At 44.9% G+C, this 15,138-nt stretch overlaps 1 protein-coding gene and 1 long non-coding RNA gene across 3 annotated transcripts; one reads left to right on the top strand and one right to left on the bottom strand.

Annotated features, from left to right (window-relative positions):
- Positions 1-3,134: 3,134 nt before the first annotated feature.
- LOC148214053 (uncharacterized) lies at positions 3,135-8,372 on the bottom strand. 2 transcript variants are annotated; one of them, XR_015793535.1, is made up of 5 exons: positions 8,182-8,372; positions 7,903-8,013; positions 4,821-6,524; positions 3,965-4,039; positions 3,135-3,853 (listed from the first exon to the last, which is right to left on the bottom strand). It is a non-coding gene; the product is annotated as an uncharacterized LOC148214053 (long non-coding RNA). The 2 variants fall into 2 exon arrangements; XR_015793534.1 differs by having other exon boundaries at positions 3,965-6,524.
- A 454-nt stretch (positions 8,373-8,826) lies between these two features.
- LOC112543085 (uncharacterized) lies at positions 8,827-14,446 on the top strand. Its single transcript, XM_088128904.1, has 5 exons — positions 8,827-9,427; positions 9,729-9,843; positions 9,971-10,038; positions 11,393-11,522; positions 12,413-14,446. Exons 1-5 carry the CDS (start codon positions 8,936-8,938, stop codon positions 14,320-14,322), a joined length of 2,715 nt encoding a protein of 904 aa, XP_087985030.1. The 5' UTR covers positions 8,827-8,935; the 3' UTR covers positions 14,323-14,446.
- The last annotated feature ends 692 nt before the right edge of the window (positions 14,447-15,138 follow it).

Below are 15,138 nucleotides of genomic sequence, written 5' to 3'. Positions count from 1 at the left end.
AAATCTACTCCTTCAGGCCACCTTCGTACTGCTCAATACCCAGGAGAAGCCTGGCAAGTGGATTTTACTGAGCTTCCCAAAAAGGGACCCAAAAATCATCTTTTGGTCTTTGTAGATTTGTTCTCTGGATGGCCTGAAGCCTTTCCTGCCTCATCTCAACGGGCAGGAGAAGTGGTCAAGGCCCTGGTGGAACACATCATCCCAAGATTCTCGGTCCCTAAAGGGTTAGAGTCAGATAATGGGAGACACTTTACCTCTGATGTCACTCAACAAGTTAGCAAATTCTTGGACATTCCTTGGCATCTACATTCCAGTTATCGGCCCCAGGCTTCAGCCAAAGTGGAACGTATGAACCGCTCTTTAAAGACTCAGCTTGCAAAGCTCTGTCAAGAAACCCAGCTCCCCTGGCCAAAGATGCTGCCCCTTGCTTTAACACGTATTAGGGCCATGCCCAGAGGGCCACTGATGTTGTCACCTTTTGAAATGCTTTATGGGAGACCGTTTGTATCTCATGAAGTGCTAACTGCATGGACAGGTGAAAAGAACATTTCTCAATATTTGCAGAAGCTGGCGCACGTCCTATCTTTTATTTCACTACAGGTTCGAGACGCCTTGCCAGTTGCTCCTGATGTACCACCCATCGCCCAGCCAGGCCAGTGGGTCAGAGTGAAGGAGCTGTTCCCATCTTGCACTGATCCAAAGTGGTCCGAGCCGAAGCAAGTACTCCTGAGCACGCCCACTGCTGTAAAAGTTGAAGGCATCAAAGCTTGGGTGCATGGATCCAGGATCAAGCAGGTGAAGGAACCCCCAGATATCTGGCAAGTTTCCTCAGTTGATGGACTTAAACTAAAATTGCAGCGCTCTCTAGCTTCACCAGCAGATCTTTTCAAGGACTAATTAGGTCCACCGGTAGAGGCCTAATTCAGGAACAGAAGATTTGAAACCATAGACTTTACCAGCCACACAAACCCCTAGATGTGCTGGCTTGGTCACAACCCAAGTTGTGAAACTGACATTGTTTTCATTGTATTGATTGTTTGTTTTGGAATACTTTTCACTTGTTGTTGGTTTCCCCGCACCTTTTGGGGAAGGGATAAAGATGGGTCTGATTACTATTTTTTGGAAGGCGGATGTCTTAATGCTTTGGATGCACAGGGACAGATCAAAGAGTGTGTGTCTGAAAAATCTGATCATAAGCCTATTGATAATTGAAGTGTTTCTCTTGGTTGACAATACTAATGCTTATATCCAAAGGTATGGAGGTCGAAGACCACCACCACCTCCGGCACCTACTTACAAGGTAATACGCAGAAAGGATACAGAGGAGTTTGTGTCCCGTTTACAGTCTAATAAGACTTACATTTATGATACTGTGGTTTTGTCCCAAAATCTGCTGCAGGAAGGTAACCCTGAAATAGCAAAGGATTGTTGGATATGTTTACCTATAACCCCAGGGGTTCACCAAGCCCTTCCTGTCCCAGCAGAATGGTGGTACAAAATCAAGACTAAGTTAGTTTTCACAGGAGAAAGACCCCCAAGTGGACTTGCTCGATCTTATTTTGATACACTTAAGAGGATGATACTAAGAATGGGACTAAAGCAAGGCCCCCCCATAGATGGGCCTGTTGCTATTGGAGTGGAAATGCTGGATAAGACACCAATATGTGTTCAGCGACATAATCCCCATGAACCTAAGAGACGAGTGGATGTGGGGAGAATTGATGTGAATGCTTGCTCTATGATGGTTTCAATGGTTCGTGATCATACTTTCACAATGATGAAAGTTATGCATGAAGTTACAAAACAGTTTAAAGATGTATATTTAACCAAAGGATCTAGAGTAACTATTTTGAAAGGAAATGTGAGAAAGAACTGGTGTCTGAATAAACCTGCCTATGACCAGTTCGATCTCCTCCCTTGGCTCTTAAAGGGCAAGAAGGGAAAGGATTGTTTCCCTATTCCCCAAAGGTCCCAAGAGGGACAGTGGGAAGACTCCTCATATTTTGTGGATCCTTCCCTACCAGGCGTGGTAGTAAATAAATCAATGGAAGCCCCTGTAAAACCACAAGAAGGGGTTCAATCATTGGTTGGGATGTATGTGACTGGAACTTTCACTGTGAGGCTCAGTGACAGTTCACAGGAAAAAGATTTTGAATTCACTTTGAGACCATGCCTGGAAGAGGGAGGAGTTTTCTTTCTCTGTGGGGACAGGGCGTTCCGATGCCTGCCCCTTGACTGGGAAGGAATATGTACTTTGGTTTTCCTGTCTCCTGATATTGGGGTTATTGTAAATAAGCAAGATCCACCAATCCCTTTGGTAGGACATATTCGGAGGAAGAGAGTTCCACTTCTTCTTCCCCTGTTAATAGCTATTGGAGTCGCCACAGGAACTGGGATTGCTGGAATAACCCATTCTGCTGTCACATTTCAACAATTGTCAAAAGATTTCCAAAGTAGCCTGGATCAAATTGCACAAGGAGTACTTGAACTCCAGAACCAACTGGATTCATTAGCAGCAGTGGTTCTCCAAAACAGACGAGGCCTGGATCTTCTCACAGCTGAGAAAGGGGGTCTCTGTCTCTTTTTGGAAGAAGAGTGCTGTTTTTACACTAACAAATCAGGAGTTGTTCGACAGGTTGTTAAAGACCTGCAAGAAAAAGCTTCTGAGATAAGGCAAAGACTTGCAAATACAGACCAATGGTTTTCCTGGCTACCTGGAAGCGCCTGGATAAAACAGGTATTATTTTTGCTATTATGTTCAATTGCTGGATTAATATTCATTCCATGTATAATTCCTTTAGTGAGAAAATTAGTGATGTCTGCAGTAGCTGACATGACTGTGGTGGCTTCCCCCCCCTCAGCTAACAAACCAGCGACAATATTGGTCCTTAAGCCTATTCCCAAGGACTGTGTTCCATTGATGAAGAACTCATAAACATTAACTGATTGTTTACCTTTGCTCCTTTAAGTTTTTGCTGACTTACTAACCAATGAATCTGTTAATGATGTATCTTGCTTAATTAACTGACTACATAAGAAGCATCTTATGTTCAAAAGCAAAGGGAGGAAATGAAGGGCATTATTTTGATACACAATTTTATATTTTATATATACACAATTTTATATATGCTTCACACAATGTTTAACCATACCTGTAACAGTGCACTCTATTTTATTTCTAAAGGGTTAACTTGCTTTTGCTTTGTAAAGAGCACTGGTTTCTTCTTCCCCCCCCTTATCTCTTTGCTGAATGCCAGATTGTCTTCGAAGAAACAATTAGATGAATACAAGTTGTTTGTTTTACCAAGCTTTTGCAACAGTCGTGGGACCCTGCATTCCAGAGAGAGAGATAAGAAAAATCTTGTATGCCATTCTCTTGGTAACCAGAAGAATAAGTTACATTTAAGTTTACCTTCCTAAGAACCACCTTTCACTTGCTCAGACCGTCCCAAAAATCCCTTGTATGGGTGTGAGGGGATGTACTATCTGATTACAGATTTACATGTCTATAAAGTCTCTGATGTTTGTGTTGTAAGGTGTGATTTCATCAACATCTCTTCTGAATGTGTTGATTGGGCTCACCCAGCTGTGTCTTGATCAAAATACATCTGTTATCTTAAAGAAGCCTCGTCTCAAGTCTTTTTATTTGGCTTTATTGAGACTTGGGAAATAAAAGGTGCCATACAATAGTCTATAAGTTTGAGCTTTTTCTTCAATTTGGAACTTGATTTCTTTTGATATTTCTTTTTCTTCACCATCATTTCTTCAGGATTAGTCTCGTTGTGACGGGGTGATACTTGGTGTTTCAAACGTTTATTAGCCGCCCAGAGCCATGAATTTGAGAAGGCCCGTTCTATAAATTGCATAAATACAGTATAAATAAATACTCTATAAATAAATACTCTATAAATAAATAATAATGCAATAAATGCTGCATAAATACTAAATGAAAATCAGTACAAACCTTGATTTTCCTAACCTGTCACTTCCCTCCCTGTGTCCCTTCCGGCCTCCATCTTCCAACGCTTCAGGCCTGAGTCTGGAAACAACCGGAAGGCACAAGCCGTGTTTCAAAGAGACGATCCTTGTTCTTTTCGTACCACCCTGCCATTTCTGACAGGATTTTGCTTGTTTTCGAGGCCTCCTCAAATCTCTAGCGATCCCTCAGAGCGGCTGTTGCTGAGGAAAGCGAGTTTTGATCCTCCACAGAGAGTGTCTCAATCTTTACAAGATCACAGGCGGTTCCCAGACATTAATCATAGGAAGATCTACAAACTGCGATGTGCCGGAGATGCCCCCCCTTTCTTAGACAGCCAGTACTTTAGAGGGGCCCTTTCCTTCTACCCCTGTTGGAATATTTTCCTTATTTGCGTGCAATGGTGCCTCTCATTTTTCAAAGTTGTGAGGTAAAAGAAGGCACGCTTCAGTCGTTCTTGTCAACATACAGGTTTCCTCAACATCCAGTCCTTCTCCCCCCGCCCAATTATCTCTTTAATCCTTGTCATTCCCAGTCAGTTTCCCCTGGGTGCACAGCCAGGGAAGAAGTGGCAGCTCTGCTATCAGGTCAACCTCAACCGCACAAGGTTTGCACTCTGCACAGGTACAGACGCCCACTGAATGCTTGGGGCAAACTCAAAGGTTGGATTGTGATGATTAGGAGGCCTGGACAGCAAGGAGCATATCTCAGGAAGCTATAAAGCACCGTTTGTAAACATAGTGCAAATGTCCTGAAGGGGGGACGGGAGGTCAGCTGACAGAGTTTGTATATGAAGGCCATGCATCCTCCCTCCGTCATTCAGCTTCCCCCCATTGGTCCTGACCTCCAGCCATGTAACTAGCAGGCAAGATGAGAGCATGTCCTGCAGAAGCTGAGGCAAATGGGAGACACAGCAGGAAAGGCTGAAGTGGGGACGTCGGATGGAGTAAAGCGTCTCGGCTTGGAGTTAAGGCAGGAAAACATGGAGAACAAAGCCAGATGCCACCAACAAATCTCTTCTCCTTCTGAGTGCTGAAGCTGTTTAGGAGAGACAGCACACACCTAGCCACTTACTCACAAGCCACACACCTTAATGGAGTAATAGGACTTCCCACACTTTTCAAAACTGCAACCAATGCGTTCACACATTTTCCTGAACAACTTTTCCTAAGCACCACATGAACATTTTCCACGACATTCATTAGTTTCTTTCAATTCAACAGCAACATGGTTTATCTGTTGTTTTCCTCATGTATTCAATAACAAAGGGGAGGAGAAGGACAAGGAGAAGGAGAAGATAGAATCCCAGGTTAAGGAGAAGACACACTCTTTCACCCAAGTCCCAACAAGCGCAGCCTGCTGAGGCATGGACAGTCTTAATTCCTCCCCTGCAGCTGGGGATTCAGACAAACAACCCTGGCCAGCAGAGGTGAGAGCTTCTCACTTATCCTCACGCAGCTTTCTTAGGGTGGCAGAGAGGAGAGGTTGTTCGATATGGCATGAAAACAACACTCACACACACTTCAAACAATGAAAAGTGAACAGCAGACAGCAGACAGCAAACAGCCTCCCTAAAACAGGAGGGCAACAAGATGCCTTTGTAGTAGCCGCCACAGGACACAGATCCTTGCCGCTTGTTTCAGAAAATCCATGGGTGCACACACAGACTCAGTGGCCTTAGGAAACAATGCAGAGGCTCCTTATTAATAATCAGCCGATGATTATTATTAACAACCCTAAGGGCCCAGAAGGAGCCAGAGCAGAAAATAAAGGTAGCTTATGCTGGAGATGAGACGTGCACTAAAGGGGCCACTGCCTTGGAACTTGGACTCCCTCAGCCTATGCAATCGCTGCTGAAATGCATTCTGTGGTTGCCTTCCGTGGTGGCTGTGCCCCCTGGGGACAAAGACCCTAAGTTGGCTTAAACCTCGAAAGCCCAAGAATGGTCTCCAGTTCTGAAGCAACGGTCAGTCTGAGGAAAGTCAGGGGAGTAAAGGATCAACTAGAAAAAAAGAATTGTGCCTAGCATGGATGAAGGAGGGGATGAAGGAGAAGGCAGGAGTGCAAGTGGATGGAGAGAATCAAGGAGATTACACGATGGTCACTGGGAGAGCTACAATTTAATTAAACAATAACCAAATAAAAGTAATAGCTTGAAGGTTGCAATTATGTTGAGAAGCTTAGTCCAGTTCCAACCAATATGTCTCCCAGTTTTCTTTAGCCTGTGTCTCCAAAGACAGATGAGACACTTCAGAGGGGTTTCCTCCTCCTTCTTCCCACAAACTGTCTTATATCGAGAACTGCATTGTTGTGATTAGGTAATGAGTGACTATGAGCAGGGCCTCTCAGTGAGTCTAGAAGAAACCTCAAATTGTGGATCAGTCATCGGTACATCTCTGTTTAAAGTCAAAAATTGAATTTCCCTGGAACTGCAAGGTCCACAAACCTAAAACGACTCCATCTTGCAGAGATTCACTCCATCTGTTCCCCTCCCATTCAGACTCCAACAGCCATTAGGTCAGCACTTCCACCACATCACCTGTTTCGCCTGGGGATGTGAAAAATAACTGGGTATCACCAGCGTATTTAGGATGCCAGAATCTAGGCCAACAGATGACCTCCCCCAGCACTTCCATGTAGAAGCAGCGGTAAGCAGAGAGATCCCTGGAGCATGCACAGAATAGATATCTCTGGACAGAACTCTCTTCCACCATCACGACCTCAGGAAGGAAGAGAACCACTACAAAACAGTGCATTCCCTTAGACCTGTTGCAGAAAAAGGCCATGGTCAGGGGTACTGAAAGCCTCTGAAAGATCAGGGAGGGTCGCACTCCCCCAATAGTAGCCTCTCCATAAGTCATCCATAAGTGCAACCAATGCAATTTCCATCTTGTATCCCGGCCGGAAACTGAGCATCAGCCCATTCAGGCAAGCCAGGTCAGGAATTGGATACCACAAAGCGTATGGGAACTCTGTGATGTTGTTGTGGGGCTCAAGAAAAGAATCTTGAAAGCCTGTCAGAGTTCCCACTGACCTCTTTTATGGGATACAGAATCAAAAAAAGATTATTTTTACTCTCTTAAGTAAGAAAAATACTGAATTCCATTTCCTGTCTGCTCCTTTGCTCCATCTGCTCCCTCTAAATGAGGATGCAACTTTCTCCAGAACCTCTCTTAAAAATGGAAGCTTGGAGATGTTCTACAGTTGTCAAAAGCAGCTGGATGGAGAAGGCCTCCTAATCAGGGGGACACCACAGCCCCTTTCCTCCTGGCCCCATGGAAATAACACCCTTTATCCCCTCTTTTCATGAGGTACTGCATTGCACACAGAACCCACCAGGGGGCTCCCTCTGCAAGGAGAGGAGAGCACCGTGCACCTCAGCATTGGGCCACTGGAGGGCACCGGCCACTAGTGGCTTTCCAGTGGAGGGTGGGAAAAGGAGTGACATCACTACCTCTTGCCTCTCTAGGAAGGTGCACGCTCTGTCTTTAACCCTTTGAGCTTCACAGGAGGTAAAAGGCTGCATGAAAGTCTTGCAGGGAAGGGATCCAGAGGAGGCCCTGGGTGAGCAGGGCCCTATTCCCATGCAAAGGGAGGCAGAGGGTTCCCGGGCTGGAGAAGGGAGAGGCGCATGCAAGTTCAATCTTCTGGGTCCTGGGGGTGGGTAAGCGTGAATCCCATGTTCCCCAACAACCCCTTTCGATGCACGTAAGAGGCAGTGGGGAAGCAGAGCTCTAGATCAATTGTCCTACCCCCAGGAACAAATCCAGGATCCCCAGGAAAGAGGGTGGGATCTGGGGGAGCCCTTCACGCCCCATTTCCTGAGAAAAACCTTGGAGAGGGGGAGAGTTTGCATTGCAAATCTCCAGCAGGAAAGAAAACCCTTGGAAGGAGGGAGGTGCCCGAGATTCTGCCTGCATTCTCACCACGCGCTGATGAGGGTGAAACTGGGCTGGATCCTCTGTAGTTCAACGCGTCTTAGGAGGGTGATTGAACCAGGAGATCCGCTTCAGCTTCGTTCCTTCAAGCCCTTCCTTCTGAGAAAAAGAAACAGAAAATGCTCCAATAAGCATTTATTAGGTATTCCAAATCCTTGATGGAAGTCAGTCCCCTATTTTACACCACACACAAACACACATACACTACATGCATACAAGCAAATAAACACAGGACTGTTGGCCACAAAGGCTGGCAGATTCGTTTACCGGCAGGCAACACCAGCTGGTCAGAGGAGGTCTCCTGGTCACTCCGTTGAAGCGCTTCGGCAAAGAGGTCCCGTCTCTCCAAGGAGAAGAGCCTCGAGCGAAGCTTTCTGTCAAATGTTCTGCATTTCACGGATGAGGAAGTAGCTATAGGAAAAATTGAATCGCTTGCATTTTGTCACATTGTCGGGCAAGCGTACTTGGTTCCATGTTACATACTACCATCCCATAATGAGCTTAGCATGTTCTATGTTTTCTGAAATCTCTACCTTGGGGGGGGGGTGTTTTACTACGCTAATTAACTTTTAGGTGACAACTAGGTCAGCCGGTGGACTCACAATTGTGATTTTTGAACATCTCAAAACCTTATCTTCCCCTCCCCAGAGCACCCTCCCTGCCAAGTACTCACAACAGCCAAACATTTGACTTGTTATCATCCTCTTTCAGCTTAGAAGTATGCAACCCTCAAGAGGGAAGATTCAGGTATGCCAATCAGCTGCCCGGCCCTCAGTTCCTATCTGCTCAATGCCACTGCCATCCCATACCAGCTCAGAGAAATGGCGCCTTCCATGGGAATGAGTGTTGTTCAATGGTGAAATCCATCACTTTCTAATTCTTGGAATTTCTTTTCTTTTCCATCTTAGACACAGAACCTGGAAGCCTTTTGTAGGTCCTCGTGTACAGACAAAATTCTCTCTTGGGCAAAGAGGGCTTAATGGCCTGCTGTGGTCATTCCTGCAACTAGAGGAACAGTCCTATGAATGAAAAGGCATTTGGAGAGCCACAAGATTCCTCGGACCCCTTTGGAGTTGCGGTACAGGACAGAGAAAGAATGGAGACACAACTCTTAGCAAGTGAGGGAACTGGAGAAGGCCCTTCTGCTGTTCAGCCTGGGAGCTGTGGGGAGATCTGGGTGAGAACTGGGCAGAAGATCCTGGAGGACAAAACCACCCATTCAGATGTTCAGCCGCAGAACTTCAGGAGCATCCAATACCAGAAGGCTGAGGGTCCCCGAGGACTTTGCAGCCGTCTCCACTACTTTTGTCGTCATTGGTTGAGACCAGAAAAGTGCACAAAAGCACAGCTGCTGGACCTGGTTGTTCTGGAGTACCTCCTGGCCTTTCTGCCCCCACAGATGGAGAGCTGGGTGCGGGAGTCCGGAGCAGAGACCAGCTCCCAGGCGGTGGCCCTGGCGGAAGGCTTCCTCCTGAGCCAGGCGGAGGAGCAGAAGGATCAGGTCAAGTTGCAGGTGGGAGATCTTCATTTTGGGATCCCAGAAGGGGTCTGAAGGGAATAAACAATCTGCTTGAATTCTTAACCCCTCCCGATGACAGTTTTCTGGCATTTGTAATACGTGGAGATGTTTCACTAATTCTTGTGGGATATTGTTGCACTATCCATTCTAGAAGATAGATTTGGGACACCCATTCCTTTCTCACTTTCCAGCCTCGCTTCTGGACACTGGGGGGTTTAAAGTAGTGTTTAGAATCCACTTCATGTTGTGTGATGTCTATTAATTCTTCTTCTCTTCTCCTGCCTCTTATTTCAAGTCCTTCGCTGTGGACATCAGTGATCCTGACGGAAGGAGGAATCCCTCCAGTCCCCCTCAGGACCCGTTTTTCACGAGGATCTCTCAGGAAGATCCAAGTGAGGACACCTCAGGAGGTAATTGAAGGCCCTCCCATTCCCCAGAGAGATCCCAGCTGTCTCATCTTCTCTATGTCTTCTCTTCTCTAGAATGCCTCCTCCTATTTTAATAATTCTGCACTTTAAAATTCTGTCTCCCTCACAGGGAAGACTCGAACGAAGTTGTCTGCTCTTTCTGGTGGAGCTGAAACAGTGGCTGAACCTCCAGCTGAAGTAAGAGAAGGAAATTTATCTATTGAATTTGTATTCTCCCTTTTTTTCAGGCAGTCAAGCTGGTGTATGTAGGACTCTCTCCTTCCATTTTTCCACCTTTTTTGGGCCTGGGTGTTTTCTTGTCCTTGAGAAACATGGAATGAGGAATGGAAGATTCAAGTTGCCCTCAGTCAGCTTAGCCTCCCCTGAAATCTTTGGTTGGGATACAAATTTGTTTCTAATTTCTCCCTGAGATTCTTATTAGGAAATGTTTTTTTAAGACTGGTACTTACAGTAAGTCACCTTCTGCTACTTACTCTTCCTACTATTTGTTTACAATAACTATTTTTTTAAAAAAGTTGCTAAAGCAATAGGAATAATATTATTACAGTGATAGCAACAGCTAAACAGAGACCCATTGTTTTTTTAATTGCTTGACTTGGAATTGTGCAAGGCTGCTCAAAAATACCTAAATACTTAGATTGGCACAGTGCCATTTTTAAAAAGCCCTTTTTCCAACCAGTGATAAGAAGTATAAGCACATCAGATTAAGACATGAGCCAGGCTATTAACATCCAATGAAAGTGGCCGGATAGAAAAGCTTTTAAGTAGAAATTGTTCTGAAAGAGCATATAATCAAGGAACTTTTGCCTTGCAAAGTAATTTCTATTCCTCTGATTTGTGCCTGGATTTGGAGGCCAAGGAATCCAGCTTGGCAAAGGCTGAGAAATGTCCTTCCCAGAAAATTGCCTCCGCTTTCTTGTCTCCCATTCAGCCAATGGCTGACACTACTAGCAGCTTCCTTGCAGTCTGAGGAGAAGAACCCAGCTTGTGTGCCTCTGGATATTCATGGCCCCCCACCCAAATCCCTGGGCTGTGCTCTCCCAGCACTTCATGAAGTTGTTGAGGGAGGCACAATTGGTCCTTCTGGGGCACCATAAGCCCCTTGCTGAAATGCTAGAAAGAATCCCCCCCGCCTCCCGATTTTCTTCTGCAAACACAGGAAGGGTTGGAGACACTGATAGGTGGAGTTTCTGAAGCCCATCTGCCAGTTGGTTCTCTCAAGACATTGAGAGTCTTTTGAAGATGGCTGCATGGATCGCTTGATGGATCGATCCAGAAGGAAATTGGGGTTGCTATCACTGAATGGCACTAAAAGTCCTGCAGAAGCAATCAAGTGGATCAAGCCTGCCAGAAATACTTCTTCAGTGAAAAGCTTTTGGCTCTTTCCATTTTCTCACCTAAACCTTGGAATCCCACCAAGCATTGCCATTTAACGTAGTGCATATCTTTGCTTTGGGAATTTGTGAAGAATAGGACAGATCTTGCAAATCCTCCTGGCCTGTTCTGTTCTGTTCTTTTTTTCCTTGTTCAGGAGGGTCTTGTGTCCTTCGAGGAGGTGGCTGTGTATTTCTCCGAGGAGGAGCGGTCTCAGCTGGATCCTCACCAAAAAGCGCTGCATTGGGAAGTCATGCTGGAAAATTATAGGAACGTGGCCTCTCTGGGTAAGGGTTTGCTTCTCTCCCCTCGGAGGGTTTGGAAAGACATTTTGTAGTTAGATGCCATCAGCTCATCTCTTGGAGGGGGGGGAAGGAAAAGATCTGGCCTTCTCCTGCTCGAAGGAAGGACGGATGTCAATAGCTCTCTGCTTAGATGCATCCCCTGCCATTTCTCATCTGGTGAATTTTTCCATTTCTTTTTAAAGGTATCAGTGAGAAACTCACTCCTTGGCTTGAGGAGATGCTCAATTCCATCACACTGATTTCATCCTTTTGGGTCCAGATGCTTCCCTGTCTGTCCTCTGATGGTTTCTCATTTATTCAGGCTGTTGGGTTAATGACTTGTCTTCCTTTTGATTTCTATCCTGAGCCTTGGGGTTAAGGGCAAAATGGTGCTGTTTTTCCATTGCAAACATGCTGTTTAGGGTTAAGAGAAGAACACTAGCATTTTTTTCTCTGCAACTATGTGATTTTGTCATTTCAAAAATGAAAAGCAAATGGAAGGTAGTTTGGGTAGGAAAAAAGGACAAATTTCAAAATTGATGTAGTTCTCACTGGTTATTCCTGTTATTGACCACCCTCCGAGAAATGTTAGGTTTTCTCCTAAGGCCTCCCTGGATGTTTCCCCAGATTCTTCCTGAACTCAGCGCTGACTCTGGGTAAGGTTTGACTATATAAGGATGATTCTAAACAAACCGGATGCTGTAGATGTTTTCAAAGCTTTTATGGCTCATGATTATAGAAATTATCATTTCTATACCATGTGATTGTAAGGATACAAATGGGCAATATATTGGAATGTTGGCAAAAATTCAGAAGGAAAATCATATGACCTCCTACAGTCTGATCTTTTCCCCCACCCTTGCTATCATGTTCATTTCTCTTTTCCTTTGAAGGTGATCATGGCTATGAGAATAAAGAACCCAGTGAAAAATTCGAAGTGATCAGGCATGGAGGCGGAAGGGACAAGGAACTGGAGATGCAACTAGAAAGTCATGAGAGAAGCCAGTCAAATAGTTGGAATCAGGAAAGCTTATCTTCCATGGATGCCGAGACGCAAGGCTTTCTTGCCCAACAAGGAAAAATAAAGGAAAAGTATATTGGAAAAAGTGTAAGACTATTAAAAGACCAATTAGTTGTAAATGAACACTCTCCAACCCAAACCAAACGAGAAGATTATATTTGCAGAGACAATGTAAAAAATCACAATTGGACTTTCACTCTTTCTTGTGAAAATGGGTCCCTTACGTCTCATAAAAGAATCTCCACAGGGGAGAAGCCATGTAAATGTTTGGAATCTGGAAAGATTTTCAGAACAAGTTGTCAAGTTACTTCCCATGACAGGATCCACACAGGGGAGAAGCCGTATAAATGGGTGGAGTCTAGAAATGCTTTTAGTGAAAACAGTCATCTTACTTCCCATCATAAAAGGATCCACACAGGAGAGAAACCACATAAGTGCCTGGAGTGTGGAAAGAGCTTCTCTCAAAAGACATCCCTTATGTATCATAAAAGGATCCACACAGGAGAGAAACCACATAAGTGCCTGGAGTGTGGAAAGAGCTTTATTACTACAAGTGAACTTACTTCACATAAAAGGATCCACACAGGGGAAAAACCATATAAATGCATCGAGTGTGGAAAAACTTTTACTCGAAGCGGTAAACTTACTTCCCATAAAAGAATCCACACAGGGGAGAAGCTGTATAAGTGCACTGAATGTGAAAAGAGCTTTCATAGGAGGAATGAACTTACTTCCCATAAAAGGATCCACACGGGGGAGAAACCTTATAAATGTGTGGAATGTGGAAAAAGCTTCACCAGAAACAGTTCTCTTAATACTCATAAAAGGACCCACACAGGGGAAAAACCATATAAGTGCATGGAGTGTGGAAAGAGCTTTACTCAGAAGGGTCATCTGAATTCCCATAATAGTATCCACACAGGGGAGAAACCATATAAATGCATGGAGTGTGGAAAGACTTTTACTCAAAACAGTGAACTTACTTCCCATAAAAGAATCCACACAGGGGAGAAGCCATATAAATGCATGGAGTGTGGAAAGAGCTTTCGTACTAGTACGGGTCTTAATTCTCATAACGTGAACCACACAGGAGAGAAACCATATAAATGTATGGAGTGTGGAAAGAACTTTACTAAAAGCAGTTATCTTACTTCCCATAACAGGATCCACACAGGGGAGAAGCAATATAAATGCATGGAATGTGGAAAGAGCTTTACTCGGGCGGATCATCTGAATTCACATAACAGGATCCACACAGGGGAGAAGCGACATAAATGTATGGAGTGTGGAAAGAACTTTACTAAGAGCAGTCAACTTACCTCCCATAAATGGATCCACACAGGGGAGAAGCCATATAAATGCCTGGAGTGTGGAAAGAGCTTTACTAGTAGCCGTGATCTCACTTCGCATAAAAGGTTCCACACAGGGGAGGAACCATATAAATGCACTGACTGTGGAAAGAGCTTTACTCGGAAGGATTCTCTGAATTCACATAACAGGATCCACACAGGGGAGAAGCCATATAAATGCATGAAGTGTGGAAAGAACTTTACTACTAGCAGTTATCTTACTTCCCATAACAAGATCCACACAGGGGAGAAGCGACATAAATGCATGGAGTGTGGAAAGAGCTTTACTACTAGCAGTGATCTTAATTCTCATAACAGGATTCATACAGGGGAGAAACCATATAAATGCATGGAGTGTGGAAAGACTTTTCGTCGAAATAATAATCTTAGTTCCCATCATAAAAGAATCCACACAAGGGAGAAACCATATTAATGCGTGGAGTGTGGAAAGAACTTTACTACTAGCAATTATCTTACCTCCCATAACAGGATCCACACAGGGGAGAAACCATATAAATGTGTGGAGCGTGGAAATTGTTTTTCTACTAGCAGGGATCCTGGTATTGGACGCTTCTGAGGTTCTGGGGCTGAACGTCTGAATGGGTGGTTTCTTCCTCCAGGATCTTCTGCCCAGTTCTTCCCCAGATCTCCCAACAACTCCCAGGCTGAACAGCAGAAAGGCCTTCTCCAATTACTTCACTTGCTAAGGGTTGTGTCTCCATTCTTTTTCTGTGCTGTAACGCAACTCCAAAGGGGTCTGAGGAATCTTGTGGCTCTCCAAATGCCTTTTCATTCATTGGGCTGTTCCTATAGCTGAGGAATGACCGCAAATGTCTCCAGGAGGGAGAAGGAAAATGGCTCAGGCGGGTGAATACAGGGCAGTCCACCCCAGGGGGTCCTTGGGGCTCTCTGAGCTTGGTTGTTTTCTTGGAAACGTTTCTTGCTAGCACTGAAGATGTAACCCAGCCAGGTAACGCAATGTTTGCAAGAAGACCACCAAGCTCAGAGAGCCCCAAGGACTCCACAGCTCGAACCTGAGCCACACATATTCTCTTCTATTGGTCAGTCCACCCCTGCGAGCTCTCTCTTACGATCAGCGCGCCCAGCCCTCCGCAGGATGCCCCAGTTTCACTTAAGGGGCTTTACCTGCCTGTTGTATCTACGGTAGACACATGGCCTATCAACAATAAAAGCCTATTTAGAGTTGTGGTTGATTATTAGAGAGTGCTGAGTTCGCATTCACCCTCTC

The sequence above is a fragment of the Python bivittatus genome, unplaced genomic scaffold (assembly GCF_059951505.1).
Source record: "Python bivittatus isolate LINGU-HERP-01145 unplaced genomic scaffold, Pbiv_v1 ctg000820_np1212, whole genome shotgun sequence".
NCBI lineage: Eukaryota > Metazoa > Chordata > Lepidosauria > Squamata > Pythonidae > Python > Python bivittatus.
This window is presented reverse-complemented; position numbering and strand designations above follow the sequence as displayed.